This window comes from Pollachius pollachius (genome assembly GCF_949987615.1).
Source record: "Pollachius pollachius genome assembly, chromosome: 1".
NCBI lineage: Eukaryota > Metazoa > Chordata > Actinopteri > Gadiformes > Gadidae > Pollachius > Pollachius pollachius.
In genome coordinates this window covers 21,101,837-21,125,873 of record NC_136934.1, presented here as the reverse complement: position 1 = coordinate 21,125,873, position 24,037 = coordinate 21,101,837, and the positions used below count along the sequence as shown (strand labels likewise).

At 46.5% G+C, this 24,037-nt stretch overlaps 1 protein-coding gene across 1 annotated transcript; it reads right to left on the bottom strand.

Moving 5' to 3' along the window:
• Nucleotides 1-591: 591 nt before the first annotated feature.
• Nucleotides 592-23,504, bottom strand: bicdl1 (BICD family like cargo adaptor 1; the record flags this gene model as incomplete). Its single annotated transcript, XM_079755066.1, has 10 exons — nt 592-792; nt 2,029-2,149; nt 3,221-3,351; nt 3,814-3,957; nt 7,035-7,253; nt 7,816-7,995; nt 8,185-8,331; nt 10,961-11,077; nt 21,732-21,947; nt 23,100-23,504. 10 exons carry the CDS (start codon nt 23,502-23,504, stop codon nt 592-594), a joined length of 1,881 nt encoding a protein of 626 aa, XP_079611192.1.
• Nucleotides 23,505-24,037: the final 533 nt, after the last annotated feature.

Here is a 24,037-nt window from a genome sequence, read left to right as displayed (position 1 = left end):
ACACATACTAAATGTGTACAGCTCTCAGACTTCTTGGCTTGACAACTGGGATGAATACAGCAATCAGAGTTGGTGCACAGTGGTCCCTCACCATGGAATTGGCAGTGGGGTACTAGTGATGGTAGAATAGGCACTACATGGGGACCCACCTCTCCCTATCTGTAGGTCCACTTTGACACACTAAAACCACTGGCGTTTCAGTATGAGCGGCGGTTGCACACGTATTTGTTTGGTTTATAAAAAAGAAGCAAAAAGAAGTCTCTGGTTATTTGGTAGACAACATTTGTGAGCAGAGGGATAATGGGACAGATAAAGTGCAAAAGTGACCACCCCCTCCTTCCCCTTCCCTTCCCCAGACCTCCCGTTCTGTCTGCGTCTGACCTCTGCCCTGCTTTGGCTGTGTTTGGCCACATATGCCACCCTGATATTTCTCTCTCTCTCTCTCTCTCTCTCTCTCTCTCTCTCTCTCTCTCCTCTCTCTCTCCTCTCTCTCTCTCTCTCTCTCTCTCTCTCTCTCTCTCTCGACTATATCTCCCTTTCTTTCTCTCATTCGGCCCTTCCTCCCTTGCCCCCTGAACCAGGCGACAGCGTTCAGTTCTTCTTAAAGAAAGAGAAGAGCCTCTTGTCTTCCTCTGAGCGACGGTGCACTCTCCTGGAGGAAGAGGAGGAGGAGGAAGGCGACCGGCCGGCGCCACTGGACCCCGGGACTCTGGAGGTGGCGATGGGAGCATCCCGCCACTCGTCCTGATGCTTGTCCATCAGCTGCTGGTCGATCACTCTGTGCATGTCGTCCTGCGGGAGCCGAGAGGCGAGAGAGAGAGCGAGTGAGAGTGAGAGAGGGAGAGAGAGATAGGTGAGGTGTGTGTGTGAGGGAGCGAGGGACTCAGAACGTTGGACGGACAGAAGAAGCGTGTCTGGCATGTGGGCATGTGGGCAGTTGACGGCACATGGAGGGGACTGAGGTTGTCGGGGGGTGTTGATGTTTGGGGTGGGGAACACGTAGGGCGGTGACTGAGCTGGTCGGAGGCGGTTGACGGTGGGGGCAGAGGGTAATCAATGTTCATAGAGGTGACTGTGAGCTTCGGAGGATGTTGACAGTATGTGGAGGTGAGCGAAGGGGTCGAAGGGTGTTAATGTAGGAGGGAGGGGGACGATAAGGGAAAGGTAGTGCAAGGTTGGGGGGTGTTTGTATTTTTGGGGAGGAGACTGAGGGAACTGGGGTAGGAGGGGGTTGATGTTATATGTAAGTGTGGGCGGTGGAGGTGTGATGTGATGGAGTTGGCGACGTTGGGAGAGGAGATGCTGGGTGCCGGTGTCTGGAGAGGACCGGTGACTTGATGATGTTTTAATGGTGAAGCTTTTCTTTTGGACAGGCGGCATACATGAGCGTTTCCAGTCGCGTGACCATAGCATGGAATGGCTCAGCGTACGGACACGGTAGCATTTGTGCAACGGTGACGAGCGCACGAGACGGCTCACCTCTTAAGGCAGGGGGGGGGGGGGGGGGGGGGGGGGGGGGGGGGGGGAGTGGGTACCACAGGGGGGGTAGAAAGAGTGGTACGGAAGCTGAGAAAGGCCACTAGATCAGAAACCACAAGAGCCACACAGTAAAGAGCCCTGATGAGGCAAACTGTGTCCGGGGAAAAGAGAGAGGAAAGATCTTCTAGTTACAGGTGTGGTAGAAAACAAACAAGGGACACACAAACAGACACAATGTCATCATCAAAACAAACATAGCTAAGACTGCTGTTGGCCGTAGTAGCAGCTACAGAGATGATCTAGTGCTGGGGCAGTTCAATTTAGATTCGGCCAAGGAACAGCATAATTACTTTACTAATTAGTTTTCATTGACTTAACCTACCCAAAACCTGAATGCCTTCATTTGTGAAACATTTGTCAATTGATTTAATATAAATCAATTCAACTCTAGCTACAAAACTAGTTTTTCGTTTAATTTAATTTAGTTTTTAATTGTTTTTGCTCTGCATTGCAACCTAAAGGGCCTTTCGCCTTTGACCTTTGACCCACCTGCCAAGCCTCCAGCTGCTGCGAAAGGTTGAGCTTCTGCTGGATGGCGTCCAGCAGCTGGCTGTTGAGAGACATGATGTCTATTTTACACTTGGCCAGTTCCATCTCCACAGCCTGCTTCCTGTTGGACACACAGAGGCACAGACACAGCGGGCTCAGCACTCCTGACTCCTCAGTCACTCTGTGCTGCCGGTAAGCAATGCTCTTTACTTTATAGAGGTATACTAGAAAACACTTAAAGGACAATTCCGGTATTTTGACCATTGAGCCCCCTTTCTGGTTTGTCTAGGATGATATTGAGTGGTTAACACCGAAATTTTGAATATTAGTCCTGTCTCGAGTATTTGGCTAATTTCGAATCGCCTCTGCCTGCTTCACAATGGCTATTTATGGGCATTCAAAAACACCCCTAAACGTTTGTTTTCAGAAATGTGAAACTCATCGTGTGGTTAGTGGTGTTCGTTGATGTTCCTAATCAAGCATCATAGCGAAATACAGTTTCTGTCGTGTTTTATTTGGCATTTTGTAAAACTGCATTTTGTAAATGAATGAGTCTTTTCGCTCAGTTCTCCGTATCAACAGTAGGGCTAGAACCGAGAGAAAAGACTACAACCAACCCCCTTTCCGTTTCCGGTCCCGTCCGGTTTCCGTTTCATTTACAAAATGCTGATTTACAAAATGCCAAGTAAAACGCGACAGAAACTGTATTTCGCTACGATACTTGATTAGGAACATCAACGAACACCACTAACCACTCGATGAGTTTCCCATTTCTGAAAACGAATGTTTAGGGGTGTTTTTGACCACACATAGCCAGCCATTGTGAAGCAGGCAAGGGCGATTCGAAATTAGCCAAATACTCGACACAGGACCAACATTCAAAATTTCGGTGTTAAGCAATCTATTTCATCCTTGACAAACCAGAAAGAGGGCTCAATGTTCAAAATACCTGAATTGTCCTAAACTGTATGAATGAAGTTAGATGGTCAATAGTGAAACCAAATATCCTACAAACATGTAGATATAATATATATACATATAATTATAATAATAATAATACATATACATGTATTAATATAAAATATATAGTATAGATATATCATTTGAAGGCTTGCATTCCAATTTGTATGAACAGTGCAAAGAATTAAAACTGGCATCCTGATGAGGTTCATCCCTCTCAGGGGGTCCGTACTTGGCTATGGCCTCGTCCCGGTCCCGTATGGCACTCAGCAGCTGCTCGCTGGGCTCCAGGACCGCCGACATGGCCCTCGTTCTCTCGCTCTCCTCCTGGACGGAGCGCATCTCCAAAGAGAGCAGCGCCATCTGCAGGACACACCGGGACAGACAGGCAGACCGTCAGACACATGGCAGGTGCCGTGTTTCTGGTAGGTCAACATTCAATTGACCACTTTAGCAATTACAAGGACTTACGATGTTCACATAAAGGTGCACGTAAGGGTAAAGCATCCTGCTGAGGGATGTCTCAATGAGTCAATATAACCCCCCCCCCCTTCAAAGGTTGGATAAATATGGGTGGCTGCTCACTGCATCTACGTTGGGAATGATGCAAACCCAAACCCAACGACGTATACAGCTATGACCTAAACACACTTTCCTCACACTAAAGTGAGATTCTCTGACAATGATATATAGCTTACTTAGAGACAAATGTGACCAAATTTTGACCAAAACACAGATACAAGAGAGGGCAACGCAGCTGATGCGATCAGTGGAGCTCTGTTCCTGAGAGATGCTCTCGGTGAGTGCAGGGTAGCGGCAGCGTACCTGGCTGTGTAGTCGCAGAAGCTCCTCCTCAACGCACATCGTCTTGTCTCTCTCGGCGTCGTACAGATCCCTGATTTCCCTAAGCTCCTCCCCCATCTTCCTCCCCTGCTCCTCCAGAGCCTCCTCGTCGCTCCGCCTCGAGCCCTGAACAACGGGAGAACGCAGAAGAAGAAAGACGTTTGACACCACGTTAGGAGCACACAGCTTTCTGGGGGTTTTGGGAGGGTTACAGGACGGCAGGCGGTCACAGGACCGCTCTAGGTAGGAGAATGATGAAGAATGATTTAATCAAATGATAAATGTATTAGCTGACTCAAGGTCAACTGACGGGCTGCTTCTCAGCACCAGTCAGGCCCTGGCTCCATCCCACCCCACATGCAAACGAGGAGGAGGATGTTATGGAGATGCAAATCTATTTAAATTGTCTTTTGTTAATTGCAACTGTTCGTAGCGATTCTTTGTATTAACATTTGCAAGAAATCAACTAATTTACTAAAATGTTATACATTTTTTAATCAGATTCAATGGCTGGAAGGGGCTGGGGCTTGGTGGAAGGAATATTAATAATCCAAGGATTCTTTTAAGAAGGCTACATACATTCAGGTGCTTTTTCGGCGCTGTCAGATATCCTGCATCAGGCGAATGTCAACACAGGGAGCGAGGAACGGCCCTCTTTACCCCTGGTAGTGTGACGTAAGCGAAGTACAGCATTGTGGCACTAGTGATGGGAAATTCAGATCTTTTTTCGGACTCGGGTCTTCGGATCTCGTTCCTTCAGACATACAAATCTTTTCGAGTCGGTTCGTTCATTTGCACATGCCCAAATCGAAGAATGAAAGAACGACATCCGTTCACAGATATGGTTCATACGTACTGGGTCATAAAGGATTGCGCATGTGCAAATCATTTTTTCTAGCTACATCTACCTCTGCGTTACACCCCAGAGCGGGACCCCAATCCCACACAGCGCCTCAGTATGGGACCTAAGAACCCGCCGGAGGTCACATGGGAGTGGAGTAAAAACCAGGAAGCCTTGGTCACACTTGTTGCTTCAATACGACTTTCGTGACGATGCGTCATATCGGACCAAAGGTCTGACGTCCACACTTGACATTTAACCTACCATGCAAAATGACTTCCTGGTAAAATAAGTCTGCTGAAATGGCGCTGGGTGGATGAGAAGCCCTTAAGTTGTTCTTACTGTTTAAAAATATAAAATATTCAAGTGACTGCGCCATTGAGCATTCATTATTGTTGTGAAGACCCTGTAGGCTTTAGGCTGTAGGCTGGCGGAGTTCCCCACGCATTCGACAAGTTTTACAGTAATGATCTCCCAGCAGGAACATCCCCACATCAAAACTGAAAGTCAAATGTATCAGCACTGCGGTGGTGGTGTATTAAAATAATCACACTTCATAATAGCAGCTCACCTAGTTTGAACGCCTTTTGTTAGAAGAAACATAGAAACATATTGGATTCAGCAGATGTTGACCCTCTGAATTAGAGATGTGTCGTGGAGGACTAAAGATCACCGGTATGTCCTATATGTTTAGGCAGGCTGAATCCTGGCAGGTTCAGTTCTATCTTATATTTTTCTTAGACATCGGCATCAAGAGTTAGGGAATCAAATAACTCACACTCACAAGTAGCTGAACTTTAATAAGAAAATGTAGGCCTTCTAGACATACCATGTTGTGCAAGTTCATAAAAGAATGGGAGAATAATACAAAGTAGGAAGGCTTGCTCTGCACCCATAATCTCTACACGATACGCCGCAGCGGGTTAGCTTTGATTAACCCACTGCAAAGTTTAATGTAGAGAAAAAAAGAAGGAATATTTTTAGATCTGTGCTGCTTTGCTTTAGTGTTGTGACAAGACTGATGGCAGCCCTACAGACTTTCTCTGCTGTGTGGAGAATCGGCAGTGGGATGCGTCACACGTGCACGTGCAAACGCACATGCACGTGAGTAGGCTAGATGTCGCACTACGGAATAGTATAGCCCTACCGCAGAGCAGTAAAATAAATACCTGCCTCTCCACTGACCAGATAACGTGCAGCTCTTGGGTAAGATAAGTGTGCACTGTGAATTTATCGTAATGTATACATTTTTTGTGTATTCAACGCTTAGGCCTTGAAGTGTTTTGAATCTCCCTAAGATCTCAAATGACGGAATTTAAAATGGTTGTGAGATTTCGATGCAAAGAGAGAGGTTTTGTCTGTCCTAACAGGCGGAAACGGTTGTTTGAGAGATGGACAAACATCGTCAAAACTATTTCTGGAAGTTCTGTTCACTAAATTAAATTGAGACCGACTGGTGATAGATTGTTGTCTAGAAGAAATCTCTGGTGGTGGAATGTCGCCAAGTCATCAGCTGAGCTCGGACCTCACGTGGCGACACCAAATGAAAGGGAGTGGAGTCGTGCAGAAGTCTCACGTGTCTCCCATCAAGTCTATAATGAGTCCCTGCCTGGACGGGTGCAGTACGGAGTTCTAATGAAGCTGTGCAGGGTCTAGATGCTCAGTGCCATGGACAATGGCCTTTCTTCAAAAGACAGACACTGGGCGAAATCATTGACAAGCAGCATCATCCAGCACACCGGCTGCATGATTGCCAGTGGGGAACACCTGCCGGCCATGAGGCCAGAAGAGACAAAGGCAGAGAGAACCTCTCCCCTCGAGGGAGTGCGAGTGGCCCTGAAAAGGAACCCCCGTATAAGAGTTGAGACAGTTGGAGAGGGCGACCTGTTGTTTGCGCTGCCCAGCGTGTCTCACCCCTGTTTCCTTTGTTGTCCACCCAGCCTCCAGTCTACCCCTGAAAGCCTCCCGGGAAACCTACCCCGGTCCGGGCGGACTTTACGTTGGACTTCCACCCTCCCCCTTGCCCTTGCCATTGTGAATTATCCCCATGTTACCCCCATGTTAGCCCACGACCTGCCTGTTGTTGTCTGTTTTTGCAACCAAGGCGACCACGTCTCAATCAAATTGCCACAAAGTCATAATCCTAGCTTGTACGTCATCCAACGAAAAGCAAGGGGGTCATTCACACGTCTAACCTGTAGCTCACTGAAACGCCCTGGACCTGTGCGGTACGTAGCTCTGGAGTCATAACCCCAGCTCCTAAATCATCCACGTAGATCCATACGTCCCCCCGTGTAGCTCGCTATCAGAAGCGCCCTGGCCCTGTGCGGTAGGGAGCTCTGATGAAGGGACCCACTCCTACCGTGGACTCGTTGCCGTCCAGCAGGTTCTGGGTGAGCCGGCGGAGCTCCAGCAGGCCGGCGCGGAGGCTCCCCGTGGGCACGTCCTTGGCGGAGGAGGTCTCTGACGACTCGTCCATGGAGGAGTCGGTGGAGAGGGCCGAGTCTGTGAGGTCATTTCCCCTCAGGTGGGAGCAGAGGGAGCGCACCTCGCAGTAGGCCTCCCACAGCTGGACACGCAGCTGCACGCGCGCACACACACACACACACACACACACACACACACACACACACACACACACACACAGGGAGGAAGCTGTTAGTAAGAATTTGTGTATTTGGATGTGTGTTTATGTGCGTATGTGTGTGTGTGTGTGTCTGTGTGTGTGTGTGTGTGTGTGTGTCTGTGTGTGTGTGTGTTTATGTGTGTGTGAGGTGTGTGTGTGTGCATGTCTGTGTGTGTGTGTGTGTTTATGTGTGTGTGTGTCTGTGTGTGTGTGAGAGGTGTGTGTGTGTGTGTGTGTGTCTGTGTGTGTGTGTGAGGTGTGTGTGTGTATGTGTCTGTGTGCGTGTGTGTGTGTCTGTGTGTGTGTGTGTGTTTGTGTGTGTGTGTGTGTGTCTCTGTGTGTGTTTGTGTGTGTGTTTATGTCTGTGTGTATGTGTGTGTGTGTGTGTGTGTGTGTCTGTGTGTGTTTATGTCTGTGTGTGTGTGTGTGTGTGTGTGTGTGTGTGTGTGTGTGTGTGTGTGTGTGTGTGTGTGTGTGTGTGTGTTCGTGGTGCAGGTGTCGGGGCTGCTGCTCCGACCTGCTCTCTCTCCTGCTCCTGCTCCTCCTGCTCCATGCTCTGCTCGATCTCGCACAGCAGGCTGGAGGGGTGGTGGCTGAGGCCCTGCAGGCTGCGCTCGTCCACCAGCTCCTCCAGCCGGGCGCTCAGCAGCCTGTGGGACGACTTCACCTCTCGCAGCTCCAGCTGACTCTGACGCAGCTGCACACACACACACACACACACACACACACACACACACACGCACGCACGCACGCACACACGCACTGGGTCAGATTCCGTATGATTATACTCGCCTGCCCCTATACTTTGAGCCTGGAACCGAAGCAGCAGTGATCGGATAGGGGCCCACAGGTGTTGAGCGGAGGGAGGGGTGCTTGTGGGGGGTACCTGCTGGTCCTTCTCGTGACACTGCTTCTCCAGCATCAGAGTCCTCTCCCGCTGGTGGTCCATGGTGTTCTGCAGCAGCTCGTTGTCCCCCAACACGGCGTTCACGCGCCGCTCCAGCTCCATCTTCCTCTCCGACAGCAGGGTGATCTGGAGGAGGAGGAGGAGGAGGAGGAGGAGGAGAAGGGGAACAACTGTTTTTGGGAGCAAACATAGACGTGAGGCGGGGGGCTGCAGACACGGCCCGTCGCCAGCTATGAGGTCGCTTAATTCTGGACCCCTGCCCTTTTTTTCTGGACTAAACTGTTTGAAATAATCTAATTTAGTTTTAGACTTGTTACTTTGTGTGGGCTGTTCTTGACATCTGGTGGTGCGTGCGGAAGCTGCCCCCCCCCCCCCCCCTCACTATTTTTCAGACCCTGGCTGCTCACCCTAATTGGGCCTGCAATCATTTTGCTGGCCCCACTGGCTCCACCGTCGCGGGACAGCCTAAAGTCCGTCCTGATCAAGTGACCTCACATCCTGTTTCACTTCAAGGATCAGTCTGGACAGCTAGCCGCCCACATTGATTTCCTGAAATGACGTAATCGGGGGCCAATCAGGGATTGTGCCTTAGTTGATGATGTCAAAATACAGGCCGCCCCTGGCAAAACTGTGAACAGTGCACAGCGATGGCGTCACATGCTGATTGGCTGAAGGCGTCTGTCAAGCCTAGTAACCCCGCCCACTGAAATTGCTGTGGGCGTGTTGCAGAACAGAATGTGAGGTCAGGTGATGAGAAGGCTAGGCTTCTTAGGATTCCTGAGTCCCTGGCGGCAGTGCCCGGTGGGATACGCTATGATTCACAAAGAAATGACAAGTAGACAACATCCAGAAAACAAAAGCAAGCCAGCTCAGTGTGTCACCTTCGAGTCCGACGGGCCTGAGCTCGTCTTGAGTCTGACAGACAACTACGACAGTTGACGACAGCACAAGACATGACTGTCATGCGGGAAGGGAGTTATTTAACACTCTAGCGTGTTGTGCAGTCTGCCCCAATAAACTGACATCGCTCGGTGTTCATTTCTGTTTTAATCCTCGTTGCTGTTGACCTACATCTGGTAGCCTACTTTGCGCATCAGTGGGAGAGGACGTTCTCCCAGCCTGCAAGGTTTATCAGCCAGCCCTTTCACAGCAAGCTCTCGACCTGGAGTGCTCCTCTTTATTAATTGGGTGTATTTGATCCTTATTTCTGCCGGAGAGTAAACCAAAAGTATCACACTCATGTCATCGTCCTCATTGAGGAGCGACGCTGCTCTGACAGAAACCCCTTAGATGATGCGGCATCAATGCTAAATATAGCCCTTTTCAGTCTGTTTATAGTGCAGACGTTTGCTGCAGTGTGGGTGTTTCCTGGTCCACTTTGGGACAAGTCACGTTGGATTTGAAAGGAGGACACTGTGGATTTGTGAACAGGTAAGCAGGGGACTCTCACGGCGGTCCCCGGTGTTGTAGAAACATGCTCACATGCTCAGCACGACAAAACACGAGACTCATGCTCAGACTCAGGAAACAAGGATTAGACCAGTGAGTTAAGACATAATCAATCGTTAGCACACCAGCACACCTTGTTTATCGGTTTATTTGGAATGATAACATGATATCAATGGATGGAACATCACAGCACCATGTTGATGGTGCCATGAGTACTGTGTAATCAGTTAACCTTGAAAAAATGTATAGGATACCTTGAGAGACATGAAAATCTATACTTTTAATTTAGCAATTTATTAACTCAATTACTAAATTGCTAAAAACGAATGATGAATGGTTTATTATCTAGATTCTAGTGTATATTATTTACCATTAGTATTTAGTAGTTAAGGAGTGAATACAGATCGTTATGGAGTGGGTAGACTACTCCACTACCCTGCCCACTATCCAACACAATGAATTTGTCCTTTTACAATCGATTTTCTAATGCATTCCTTTACCGTAAAGCCATATAGAATAGGGAATACAGTGGTCACGTTGGAAAGGTCAATCCTTGTTTACGAGTTTTATAATCGATTCATGCGTTCAGCGTGCACTTTGATAGGTTCAGGCGTGGTTTGGTCCCCACTCACTTCTGACCCTTGCTGCTCCCATTCAGTGGTCATAGGGGGGTGGTGGTTGGGAGGAGAGGACAGGCAGCATGGGAGAAGAGGATTTAGTTTTAGCATAGCTTCGAAGGAGTGCTGTATGAGTATATCAGAGCAGAGTACCACTAGCCTGGAATAGGGAGGCTGACTTCGCAATGACAAATATGTTCTTATTTCACACATTTACAGAAGAATTCTACACTAGTCATTAGGAGCTCAGGCTGTATTTAGACCAAGGACCTGTGGATGTATAGGCATGAGAGGCTTTTTAGACCAACCTACCAATCAACCAACAGTAACAGCCAGTAACACAACTTATATCACATTTCTTAAATCATACTTGATGAATTAGGCAACAGGACATGTACAGTACAGTACATCTGTCCCCTGGCTCCAGTGTCATCAGAGTTGGACACCAGAGCCATGTAGAGATGTGGACTGTGATGTAGCCTGAGTCGCCTCAGTAGCCTTAGCTTTACAGTATTAGTCGTGTGGACGGTGATGTAGCCTCAGTAGCCTTAGCGTTACAGTATTAGCCGTGTGGACGGTGTTATAGCCTGAGTCGCCTCAGTAGCCTTAGCGTTACAGTATTAGCCGTGTGGACGGTGTTATAGCCTGAGTCGCCTCAGTAGCTTAGCCTTACAGTAGCGTAGCCTCACCTCAACCTGCAGACTCTCCAGCCGGGTCATGTGCTGACTGCTTGACACACTCTTCTCCCTGAAGTCATCCCGTAAAGAATGGACCTGAGTGGACAGCTGCCTCTCTACCTCCGCAGCCTGTGGGGGGGGGGGGGGGGGAAGAGAGAGAGAGAGAGAGAGAGAGAGAGAGAGAGAGAGAGTGAGAGAGAAAAAGAGATGTTCAACACATTTCTGAAAATGTGCATCTGTTATGAAGTGAATAAGCCTCCCTATTTATCAAGTGGGCTCTTTTCCCAGTTAAGGATGAGGAATACAGGGGAGATACTAATAACGTTGACACTAGGCACCCACCACTCGTCGTTGCTTTCCAATCTGACTCATTTGATACTGATAAAGAACAACAAGATAATGTTTTGCACACACAAGTAGACCGATACACATACATAAAAATTCACACATAGCCAGAGCAGTGTTTTCTCTGGCCATCTCCCTCGCTGTGCTTGCTAGGGGTGAGATTTGACACACTGTTTGTGCCCAGTGAGTCACCCTCACTTCACCACCAACAGCACCCCGCCCCCCCCGGGCACCATACTGTGCCCTGACCAGGCGCCGTTGATTCAGTGTTCCTGTGAAGTGCAGCAGTGCACCGATTGACTCCCAGGATATATTTCTCACCCTTAAGCCAAAATATTTGTTCCTCCTATAGGTGACATCCAGGGCGCCGGCCCCCTGTGAGCCCTTCTATTGGCAGGGGAGGATCAGGCCACTGCTCCACTGCTGGTTACGTGTGGGACACGCCCACGCAGAGAGATACTGGTGGCAGGACATCATTAGCATAGAGCGACAGAGAGAGCTGGCACTCATGTTAATATCATTAGTGCCATGGCAACAGTGGGCGCATGCAAAGCAGTGACAGTAACAGTTAGAAAGCAGATGGTGAATTACAAGCATTCACACCCAGGTAGGGATCATTTTTTTATTTTAATGTTAGACCAGTGTATAGCTCTGTGGAGACGGAGACCGGTTTACAAGCCACATTACTATTAAACCTGTCTCTATATAACACGTCCTATAATGGGATGCTCTTGATTTGAACGCGTTATCTTTCAGATGGTGAAAGAAAAAACTTTTGTTATTGCAGAGTGATTGAAATACATGACACATTTTATCGCCATCGTTTAATCAATAGTGTATTCTGTCAATGCGATTGATGTCGTTGCCAGTCGCTGCCCATAGAGGGCGCTGTGAGGCTAATAAGGTCTGTTGGTTTGGACTCCTCCTAGCTGAAGCGGCCTATCACTGGTCTCTCTGATGATGTAAGGTAGCATCGACCCATGAATGGCACATTTTGGTCAGGGTGCCAGGCCTTAGGTGACTCAGGTCTCTCTCTCTCCCTCTCCCCACTCAACCCCCCTCCTCTGTGTGTGTGTTTGTGTGTGTGTGTGTGTGTGTGTGTGTGTGTGTGTGTGTGTCTGACAAAATGACCTGTTGCAATCGCAACAACACTGTTACTTACCCACCCACTGAATGCTTCCATTGTAAATGCCATGAAAGTTAGTCTCCTCTTCACTTACACTTAAGTGGCTGTTAGCCTTTAACCAATTAGATTAGAACATCACATTTAAACCATATAGAGAAGTGCTATTTACTTTAACTGGGTCAGAAGGACCTTGTCTTGCCTCTAGGATTTCTGAAACGCCAACCCTGTCAATCCGGAAAAATAAAGCTCTATTTCATATAACATGGATTGATTATAAAAAAGGGGTGTATACAGTCTCTGAGTGGTGACTTTGCCTAACTCAGGCTAGCTTAGCCTAACTCAGGCTAGCTTAGCTTAACTCAGGCTAAAAGCACATGTCAACACTTGAGGGAAGAAAAGAGTGAAGATAGAGAGAAAACAAACATTCTCATCCATGTCACTCCCTTCTCCAAGCTATCGAGATTACACTTTCTGAAGAATCATGAAGTCATGAAGTCAATTAATACGATTGGCTGGGCTGCTGGCACGCCTCAGCTCTGTGAATCTGTATTGTGTCGGAGATGGGCTCGATTGGGGAGGAGGAGAGGGACGCGAATGATTCCCATGCTACCAAACGACAAGTGTGTTGTCATAGCAACCGGACGGGAGCCGTGGGATTGGTGGAGCTGGGACATGTGATCGCCTTGTTTTGAGTGTTATCCTGAGTCACTTTCCTCAAGCGTTGTTCTAGACTCAGGAAGAACGGGCATCGAGATGACTTCATTACAAAAACACGTTCTCTCCGCCTCCACAACCCACAATGCACTACTCCACTGATGCTTTCTGGACTGGCCACTGTTGGCTACGCAGGGAAAGGTGCACGGTTCCCTGTATAAAACACGGGTGTACATCGAAACACAGGACACTATGGGGTTTAAAAGGTTGGCCAGACCGGGGCTTTAATACAACACCACTAATGTCCATCCTGAGATTGAGAATTGATCCCACAAACACTTGAGTCAGCGGTCCATTCTCTGAGCAAGCATGTAATGTAATTAAAACAATGTGTTGCCAATCAGCTCCTTCTGATCAGATTGGAGCACAGGGGATTGGCCGTCCTAACAACCTGACCAGACCAGGTCCAAGACCCAGACCCAGACCAAAGCCAAGACAAGAACAAACCAGGATAGAAGGTACACAAGAATGCACTTACAATAGAAACACACACACACACACACACACACACACACACACACACACACACACACACACACACACACACACACACACACACACACACACACATATACAAATAAATGAAACACTGTGCCCAATATATGGGTAAGAGGAGGGTGTAGTCTTGGGGCCGGAGCTGTGATCGTGACCGAGTGTGCTGGTCTACACCGTAGCGCTGGCAAGTGGAACAGGGGGAAGGCCTCCAGCCCTCCATTTAGCTGGTGGGTTATGAGTGGTGGCCCCTGATTGAATGCATATGGCTAGGCTATTACCCAGGATTAAGGCCTAATCTCCTTAGGCCTTCATTTTAGCCACCTTTACATCACTTCCTGTGGATCACCCCTGTTGATAACCCCTGCCTCAACAAGGTCTTAGAAGAGAGGGGGATTTAAAGATAAACCCAAACAGCAGGCAGTACTTCAAATCATTCTAATTGTTTATTCTCAAAGCATTGCCCTTTTCATTAGCGACGTCCGTTGATTCTGTTTTTCTACGTTTCTTTTCTTTCAGATATGCCTGTTGTACGCTCCTGTAAACCTCTCAGGATCTGATTAGGATTGTACTGCCATTAGTATTTCTATACATCCCCAGTCCCCCACAGCTTACATTCACAACAGGTATAAGAGCTGTTACACACTTTGTTTCTACTTTATACACACATACAAACACACTCGCACAAGCATGCACAGAAACACACACAAACACATGTGGGCGCACATACACACACACACGGCACAAATCCCTGTGTTAATTTAACGAAAATAGCCATGGAGGGTGGGCAAGAGAGATAGAGCGATAAAGAGAGTGACAGAATTGAAAAAGGGATAACACTGTGGCTGACCTCGTTAACTTTATTACCAAGCAGGTCTCTCTGCCCGCCCTGACGTGATTAATCACACGATTTGATTCAGACCAACAATCGCAATAAGGGGCCCCATGCATTTCACTGAGTCATAAATGCTGCAGGATATCTCTTCCGCATTGGGAAGGTCCCTTTATGGAGAGAAATAGGGCCCAAGGATGTTTAGGAGCCAAGCGCCACCCAGCCCAGCCATATCACTCATCTAACAAGTCTTTATTACACTGAGGATCTCGTTTCTTGTGCCGGGGTCTACAGTCAGAACAACATAGGTTCGGAGGCATGGTAAGATGTTTTGATGTGTTGGTTGGGGGAGGAGGGTTGCTGCGTTGGATTTGATCAGAGAGTAAGCAGGTCTGCAGGGTGGTGGGTGGCTGCCTTTATGCTGGCTTAACAACAAGGTATATAGTAGGAGGCGTTGAGCTGAAGTACACACTAGAGACAGCTGCCAGACTCTACAGCAGTATGCTAGTGAACCACAGCTTTCCTCCTCAACCAGGCAGCCACCCATGCAGACAGACAGCAGACAGACAGAAGACTGGTAGACCGATGGCAGGGCAGATCTGAACTCTGAGCTGAACTGAGGTAGGAACACAACGGCATCATCACCAGTGAAGCTGCCAGCTATGGAATCCTGCAGGTATCCAACGAAAAGGAAGACTTCTAGGAAGACCTTCAAAGGGGGAGAAGGGCAGTATGCTGCTTGTCTTTACAACGTCAGCCTTTGGTTCAGGTGTTACAAGGAGCTGTGCTACAGGTGTCATTATATATCCCCGCACACAACCTGCAGAGCAGCTGTCGTAATATTTAAAGACACGATGTGTACCTTTAAGCCCCTCCCTGTTAGTAGGCAGGAAGCTTTCTAGCACACCTCGGCTGGCTGTTTGTCGTGAATGGGTGGGATTATGGGAGTGTCAATAGTAAGATACCAGTATGGCAGTGGTAGAATACTGGGCTGGCCAGCATTCTTCCTTTGTAGAATATATCAGTAATGAGATGTGATTTAATTGATAACATTATTTATATAACTATGGATCATCGTTGACTACAGATATTTCCAGGTTAATCTTAGCTTGGAGCTTCTTGAATTGTTACACGTTGCACAGAGCAGCAGTGTCACTCTCTGGCCACAGTGCTCCGGCAGAACCTTGTGCCAAAGGGCAGTGACCAGGCAGCGGGCCTGAATGTTGGACCCTGGCTTCACGGACTGCTGCACAGAAGCTGTTCCTCCTTAATGTAGACTGAGTGATTGGCGGACGGCACTGTAATCAGAAGAAGCCAGAGTGCTGCTCCACCCACCCACTTCTGGTGGAGAGCTTAATCAATAAAACGATTGAGCTGATGAATCCGGGTCAACCCAGATCTGAATCCTGTCACTTTAAGTATATTTTCTACTAGGTTTAGTGCCCATGCGGAGTCTTAAGGTCAAAGAGCAATGAGGATGACGGTGAACTTTGACCTAGGGGCTAAACCAAATTAGCAAAGGGGGAAATTACTCTTTGAACAAGAACATACTAAGAACCTGGGTGCATTGAAAACCATACGATCTGAAAACAATCCCTCATTTAGTATTCACTCTTTAGCATTTCTTTGACTTTCGGCATTTACTTCAAGATTTTTGCATTTCATTTTTTTTTAAATTAATTTCTTAAACACAAAACAGAACAAACCACAAACAAAACAATCACAAACCACATATACATACTTCACAAGATAACAAAACTCACAGGACATTACAAAACAATACAAATAATATTCATAATATTACATAATAATATTACATAATATTCAATAAATTAATTTAAATGCAGTTTCTCAAATACAGTCTTAAAAAGTCTTATAAAAATCCAGGGACCTTCATCCCCACGGTCAAGATCATTGAGGAACGAGGTTGCACTTTTCCATTGACAGGAGATCAATTAAGTCTTTTAACCAATTGTCAGTGGTGAAGCAATTTGGTTTTTGTACTTTCCAATTCATCATGATGATTTGTTTAACCGACAAAAAGGCTAAAGCTCTAATGTGTTGCGTAAGAGTTGACTGGATATTTTCTACTCTACTGCCTAGAAGGCAAATTAGTGGGCAGAGTGGTATTTTCACTTTCAGAATATAAGACAAGTTACAGATCACATCTTTCCAAAAACTCTTTGCCAACACAAATGGGAGAGGGACTTGTCCATTTTTTTTAAATTTCTGCTTGGTGTTATATATGCCCTGTGCAAGATCATTATTTGAAGAATTTGATATCTTACACATTTGGATAAGGCTGTTGTGTGTTTGCTAAGTGTATCCCACTGTGCATTACTCAGGGGTATGCCCAAGTCCTGCCCCCACTTGTGTTGAATAGAGGATAGGCTGCCAAAGGTTGCAGTGGTCAACAACTCGTATGATCTTGACACTGTTCTCCTCCCTTATGCAATCTCCCTCAGTTTTTTGTCCAGATCTAAATCCTGTACTATGGGTTCTTTAGAAATAAATAACCCCAAAAATTGATTTTAATTGTACAATGCAAAAAATTCGACATCTTTTAAATCATATTGTGTTTTTAAGATATTAAAGGGTACCATATAACCATCTATCATTATCTGACCCACTTGGTTTATACCTCTATGTTTCCATGATTTGTTTTTTTAATGTTTTCCCATCCGCTTTTAATACGGGGTTACTCCATATAGGGCATAATGGTAAGTTCCATTGAAAGGGAGACGTTTCTGTATAATTTTTACTACCTCACACACAGGAAAATTTAATAAGAGGATTGACTATTTTCAAATTGGTTTTAGGGTAAAACCACAAAGCGTTTAGGGAGAAAGATTTGTCTTGGTTGGCTAAAAACCCATTTTCCTCAACCCATTTCCAACTCCCTAACTCACTCTGGCCTGTATAGGCCCACAACAAAGGAAACCTAGCATTATAAGCAAGATAATAAGAATAAACATCTGGGACTCCCAATCCGCCTCTTTTCCTCGGTCTGAATAATCTTTTGTAGCTGATTCTTGTTTTTTGTATTACTCCACAAGAAATTTTGAGAACAAGTTATTAATTTCTTTGAACCAGTAAAGACGGTATTTAAGAGGAATTGCTGATATAAGATATAATAATCTTGGTAAATTATTCATTTTCAGCACTTCTGCTCGGCCCCATAATGGAATTGGAAGAACTGTCCATCTCTTAATGTCCTCCGTAATGTTTTAAGGAGGAGAGGGCAATTTAAATCAAAAATGTCCTCTATGGGAGTCTTAATGTTGATTCCTAGATATCTCATACCTGGTGGCTTCCATTGAATGGGGGCTGAACCAAGGTGTGATGAGTAGGTCATAGGATTTAATGGGATGGCTTCACTCTTAATAAAATTCACCTTATACCGTTAAAACTTCCCAAAAACCTCAATAAATTTATCACCTGCGGGATTGACTAATGTGGTTGTGATAAAGTTATAACAAATCATCAGCAAATAGATTAGCTTTAAAATCATGACCCCCAATCTGGATCCTCTCTGCTCGGATAGCACATACTAGAGGTCTTAAGGATAAAATAAAGAGTGATAGCGAGGCGGGACAACCCTGCCTGGTAGATCTTAGGAGTTGGAAAGGTTCGGATATGGTTCCTTTCTTTTTTATTGAAGCACTAGGGTTATTATAGAGGGCCTTCACCCAGCCAATAATAACTGGTCCAAAACCAAATTTTGTCATAACATAAAACAAATATTGCCACTCTACCCTGTCAAAGGCTTTCTCAGCGTCCAGCGATATGGCAATGGCTGGATGCTGTAGAGTGCTGGCTGTCGCCATTACCTGGAAGAGTCTTCTCATATTATTGGAGGCAAGTCGGCCTTTAATAAATCCTACTTGATCAAGATGGATCAATGAGGAAATGGCGGCCTCTAAATTTATATACTTATAGGGCGGAAATTAGTCAATTGAGAATGATCCTTACCGGGCTTAGGTAAGAGCGAGATAGTTGCTTGGCACATAGTCGGTGGCATTGAGTGGTTAGTTAATATATTGTTGAATAGTAAAGTAAGAAGTGGAGATAAGTTATGTTGGAGGCATTTATAAAGCTCTATGGTAAAGCCGTCATTGCCAGGTGCTTTCCCAGATGGGAAAGCTTTCAAAGCTGAGAATATTTCCATTTCTGTAAAAGGTGCCTCTAAACTTTCTCTCTCCTCTTCTTTTAAATTTGGAAGGGAGATGTCGTGAAAGAAAGATTCCATCTCTTTCTCGTTAATGGGACCTTCTGTCTGATAAAGTTTTGAATAATATTCGCTGAACACTGTATTGATTTTAGTTTGTTCGTAAATGACCTCACCAGTGCTTTTACAAAAAGTCTAAACAGTGCAAATGCTGTCTCCTCATGTATGATTGCTTTTAATTCTGCCTTACAGATCAGCGTTTCATTTTTTATCTTATATTCTTAGGATCCCGCATATGCTGTGATTCTAAAGTCTTAGTCTCTAAAATTAAACTGTTTTTTTGGCTGTGGCGTAGCTAATAATCCATCCTCAACAGGTAGCCTTAAATGCTTCCCATACTATTTGTATTGAGGGCACTGAAGTTAGATTGATCTGAATAAACTCTTTTATTTTCTCTTTTAACATGGACACAAACTCTTCATCGTTGAGTAAAGAGTTGTTAAATCTCCAATGTTAATTTTTATGGTTGTTTTGGGAAACAGAGAGGAGGACTGACAAAGGCGCGTGGTCTGAAATAATAATATTGTGCATTTTGCTATCATTCACATTCCCCTCTATATTTTGAGATAAAAGTAAGTAATCAATCTTTGAATATGAGTTATGAGCATGAGAATAGAATGTATAGTCCCGCACATTAAGGGTTCACTACACGCCATATGTCAGACATTGCCAAAGATTCTTTTAATTCTTTAAATGCTACCGAGAGAGACCTACCAGATGGAAGTGGGCGGCTAGATCTATCTACTGCAGGATCGCTAACCAGGTTAAAGTCTCCACCCATAAAAATTGGATCAGTAGAACATTTTGATAGAATCACATTTAGTCTAGAACGAAATTTAGCCTGCCTTATATTAGGACCATAAACATTCACCAAAGTGCACTTTATGTTTTGTAAGAAACCCGATATAATAATAAATCTGCCATCTTTGTCCACTATTTCTTGGGTTAACTTAAAAGATAAGCGTTTAGCTATCAAAGTACTGACATCTCTAGAGGCCCCTGTACAAGGAGCTGAAAAAACCTGAACCTTAACAGCTTCTGCATTCTTCTGCATTCTTCAAACGTGTCTCCTCCTGTAATATTGCTACATCCCTTTCAAGGGATTTCAAATGTGTTATTATTTTATATCTCTTTGTTTTATGCGAAATCCCTTTTACATTCCAACTCAGTAGTTTAATACTTGTCATAGTATCCTCTTATACATTGAAACACTTTGCCCATTCATTTGCTGACAGGAGAAGGCCATAAATAAGAACATAAGAAACAAAAATTTGTTTTTGTTCGTTCAAGTCCATTCCCTCTCCGTGAACTAATATAAAGGCACAGCTGACCTTGCTGCAGTGATCAGACCCCCACCTTACAATAAATTGTGATGATGATAATGATAATCGCTCTTAATAAAAATACGATAAGGGTGCGTCTCTTGCATCATTACACACGGAAATTCTCATGACGCGCGCTCATGGTCTAACCAGAGCATTTCAATCGCTTTAGCAAAGACAGAAAGACAATGGTATTAACAGAATGGCTGTTGAAAGGTATTCAAAGGTAAGCCTACATTTTGCTGATGTAATCATACCTCGTCTCACAGCGGATGTTAAAAAAAAATAGTAGGAAGCCTGCTCCTCAGGTCGTTGGCTGCGTCTGTGGGGTTATTGTAGATGTGCTCATTCCCTTCGATGGTGACAGTCAGCCTTGCAGGATACAACAGGCCATATCGTAGGTCCGTGCCCCGCAGTTTCTTCTTGATGTCAGCAAAATTGGCTCGCTGCTTCTTGACGTCCACGGGTAGATCCTGAAATGCGTGGAGGCGTCCTCCTCTCCAGCTCAGCTCCTTCTTCATTCCCGCAGCTTTCAGAATAGCCTGTCTGTCATTCCACCTAAGCATCCGCATTAGGTAAGGGCGAGAAGGTTCGGACGGTCCCGGGCGGGGACGGAGACTCGGATGTTGTTTTTCAACTTCTGGGACCCTGTCATCAACTTTTAAGTCCAAAATATATCTCAGAATGCCCTCGACCATCTTGTCTGGATCGCCAGCTTCCGCCCCCTCCTCGAGGCCAACCAAAGCTATGTTGTTTATTTTACTGCTTAAGGTGGCCCGTGTTTCTTTATTCAGCCCGTTGATCCATTTGTTCAGTTCTTCAAAACTTTGTTTAAACAATTCTTTAATGCCAGTGACCTCCGTGATCAGATGGACAACCCAGTCTGGTGTGTCTTTGTCTGCCATGATTTGTTTGGTAGTTGCCAACTGGTATCACGCTGCTTTACAGAATGCCTAGTCTCTTTGCGAACACCTGACATTAACGCATCCTTATCTTTGGCACCTTTTCCGTTAATTTGTGTTAATTAAATTGTGTTTACAAATATTAAGAGCAAAAATAAAGGTGTTATGGTCTATCACTTGCAGAGGAAGTTACCGTGCCATGCCTCATAGTCACGTGACCTGTACACCGCTTTACTTAAACTTTGAGTCTGTTTGTGTTTGTCTTTCTTTTGTCGCCCCTTTAAAGCCCAGTCTGTTACTTTTCAGCTCTCTGCACTGAATTACTTATCCCTCCTCTCTCTCTGTATCGCAGTTTGTGTCTCATCCTCTCCTTTATAGATGATTTCCTTCCATTTTGTTCACCTGTTTTAATACCCACGCTGCAACACAAATGGTCAGACGAGGATGCAGAGCTTAACATCGCATAAGCTCAAGATTTGAAAATGATTCAGCATGGGATACCAGGTTTCCACTTCTACTCTGACGAGCTGGGACCATCCCAGCTCCAGCGAGCATTGAGGGGGCGATGTGGGACATGGTGGTGATGTGTGCTGGGATGTGGGGGGAGGGGTGGTTTCTCCCTTGGCTGAGCATCATGTGATCCAGATCAACCCGAGCAAAACTGAGTGACCCAGAGGCCACACACACACACACACACACACACACACACACACATGCACACACACAGACACACACACACACACAAACAAAAATACACATACCCACCCATAACAACACCCTCACCCACACACATACCTGAAACCACGCCCCCCCTGCCCTCACCCTGCTAAGTTGCTCCAGGATCCGGTGGTTGTGCTCCGAGAGCTGGCCGACAGTACTGCTCCTCTCCCGCTCCGCCTCCCTCAGCTGCAGCCGCTGGCGCTCCAGCTCCACCTCCAGCTGCTGGACGTCCGTCTCCAGCTCGGCAACTCGGCACTCCCACTCGCCCTCACGCCGCTCCAGACGCCGACGCAGCTCGTGCTTCTCCTGCTCCAGGTGCTTGGGAGAGAGAGAGGCAGGGGGAGCGAGGAGAGAGAGAGAGAGAGAGAGAGAGAGAGAGAGAGAGAGTGTGAGAGAGAGAGAGAGAGAGAGAGAGAGCGAGAGCGAGAGCGAGAGCGAGAGAGAGAGAGAGAGAGAGAGAGAGAGAGAGAGAGACGTTTTGATTGGATTTAATTACAGGCCTTTGAGACTATAATTGTGATAAATACATTTCACATTATCCAACATTTACTAAAATTGTCCCTTGACAGAGACATTATCTCCAATATGGTCCTCATGATGTATCAACGCCATGCCTAGAGTTACACATACATTTGTTGGAGGAACAAATGAGTTAACATCTGGCTCAATATTTTTGTTTTTATACCACACGGTGTTAGAGACTGTATGCTCTTGAAATAATGTACACAGTGTAGAACGAACGTCAGCATTGAATGTGGATCCAACTCCAGGGCTCAAAACATAAAGACGTTGTCTTTAGACTCTGGACATGAGAAGATGGACAACATGTCCAAAAGGTATTGCACCAGCAATATCCAGATGTCTGGGCAGCCCTGGTTATTAATTATTATTATTAAGGCTAGGCTTAGCAGATGGAGAGCATTGTTTGTGTGTTTTGAAAACAACAGCCTGCTCTGCAGCAACAGGAATCCCCCCCACACCCCCCCCAATGCAATGCAAGCAGCTTAATTGGGAGTGGATGTGGACAGCTGAACAGATGTACAATAGATACAACCAGGAGAGACTCAACCTGGGTCCTCCACCACTACCCTAAGACACGTGCTGGATGTGCTGAGGAAGGTTACCAATGCAACAGGAAGTAAAGTGTTGCTGTATAACAGAGAATACTCTATTCAAGTGATTACTCGTTAGCGGGTGACCCATGACTCATACTCACTGATTGACGGATGAAAATGTCGGTTAGATTAACACTTTGGTCAACATGACGAGTCCCTTGCTGTGCAGATAGTTTGTGAGTAGGTACAGGCCTACTTACTTAGGCCTACAGGGCTAATATGTTGCCACTCGGGGGATTCTGATGATCTTGTCTGTATTTTTAACTCAAGGCCCACACAGGCCAGCTAATTATGAATAATAGACCTAGGACAGAACTACGCTTCGCTATTAACATCGCTTTAGGATTTTATTTACCTCTAGTTTTTCGTTAAGATCTTTGTTCATCTTCTCATATTGCTTCGTTAGGTCTTGGTTCCTCTCCAACAGTGCTTTGCCGAGTTTTGCAGCTAAAACCAAGTCTTTCTCCTTTTGCCGGAGGAGCGACAACAAGTCCGTATCGTGGCCCACCGTGGGCGCTCCTGGGTCAGGTAACTCCTCCTCGTCGTCCCGCTCCCCTGTGAGCATGGCTAGTTCCTCCTCCAACGCCATTCCGAGGCCTCCGGAGCGGTTCTGTAGCAGCGAGTGACCCTGAAATCCTACGGTTCCCTGTGCGGTCGTGTTGGCCTGATCAACCGCCGGCTGCTCCATGCAGTCGCTGTCCAGCTCCACCGGTGCTGAACCCCCGCCTGTCGTGTGCAGGTTCTGGCGGGCAGCTGACATCGCCGCCCGGCGGAGAAAAGAGCCGACGGATGAGCCGGGCTGATTTATTTCGGCTGATCCCACTTGAGTGTTAATTTTCCGGGAAGCTCAGTCATATCGATCGTCGGGTCGTCCATGGATGCGGCCAAGCCGCTTCTCCAAATCGGATGCGCTTTAAAAGACTGATCACACCTGTCTTTGAAAGACTGCCTGATCACACCTGTCGTTCACGTCCCCGGCCCCCCGTCCCCCGACGTCCTCGCGCCTCTCCTCTCTCTGGTGAAGCCGCCGGACCCGGTTGTGATGGCTGAAAAAAACCCTCCTCTTCAGCAGCTTATTGACGACGCGGGGTAATTAGCGGCGATGCTAACTCTCTTATTAGCGCATCAACCTCCTTGACGAGCTCTCAGTGACGGCCGGTCGGTCGGAGTCCAGCCCGTGGCAGGGTCCCAGTCCCCCATAATGACTGGCCTGGTACACTGGCGGCGCGAGCCATCCAGAGGGTCGACTACTCAGCGGAGCGCGAGCCCGCTAGCTGCGAAACGCGCGTTCGA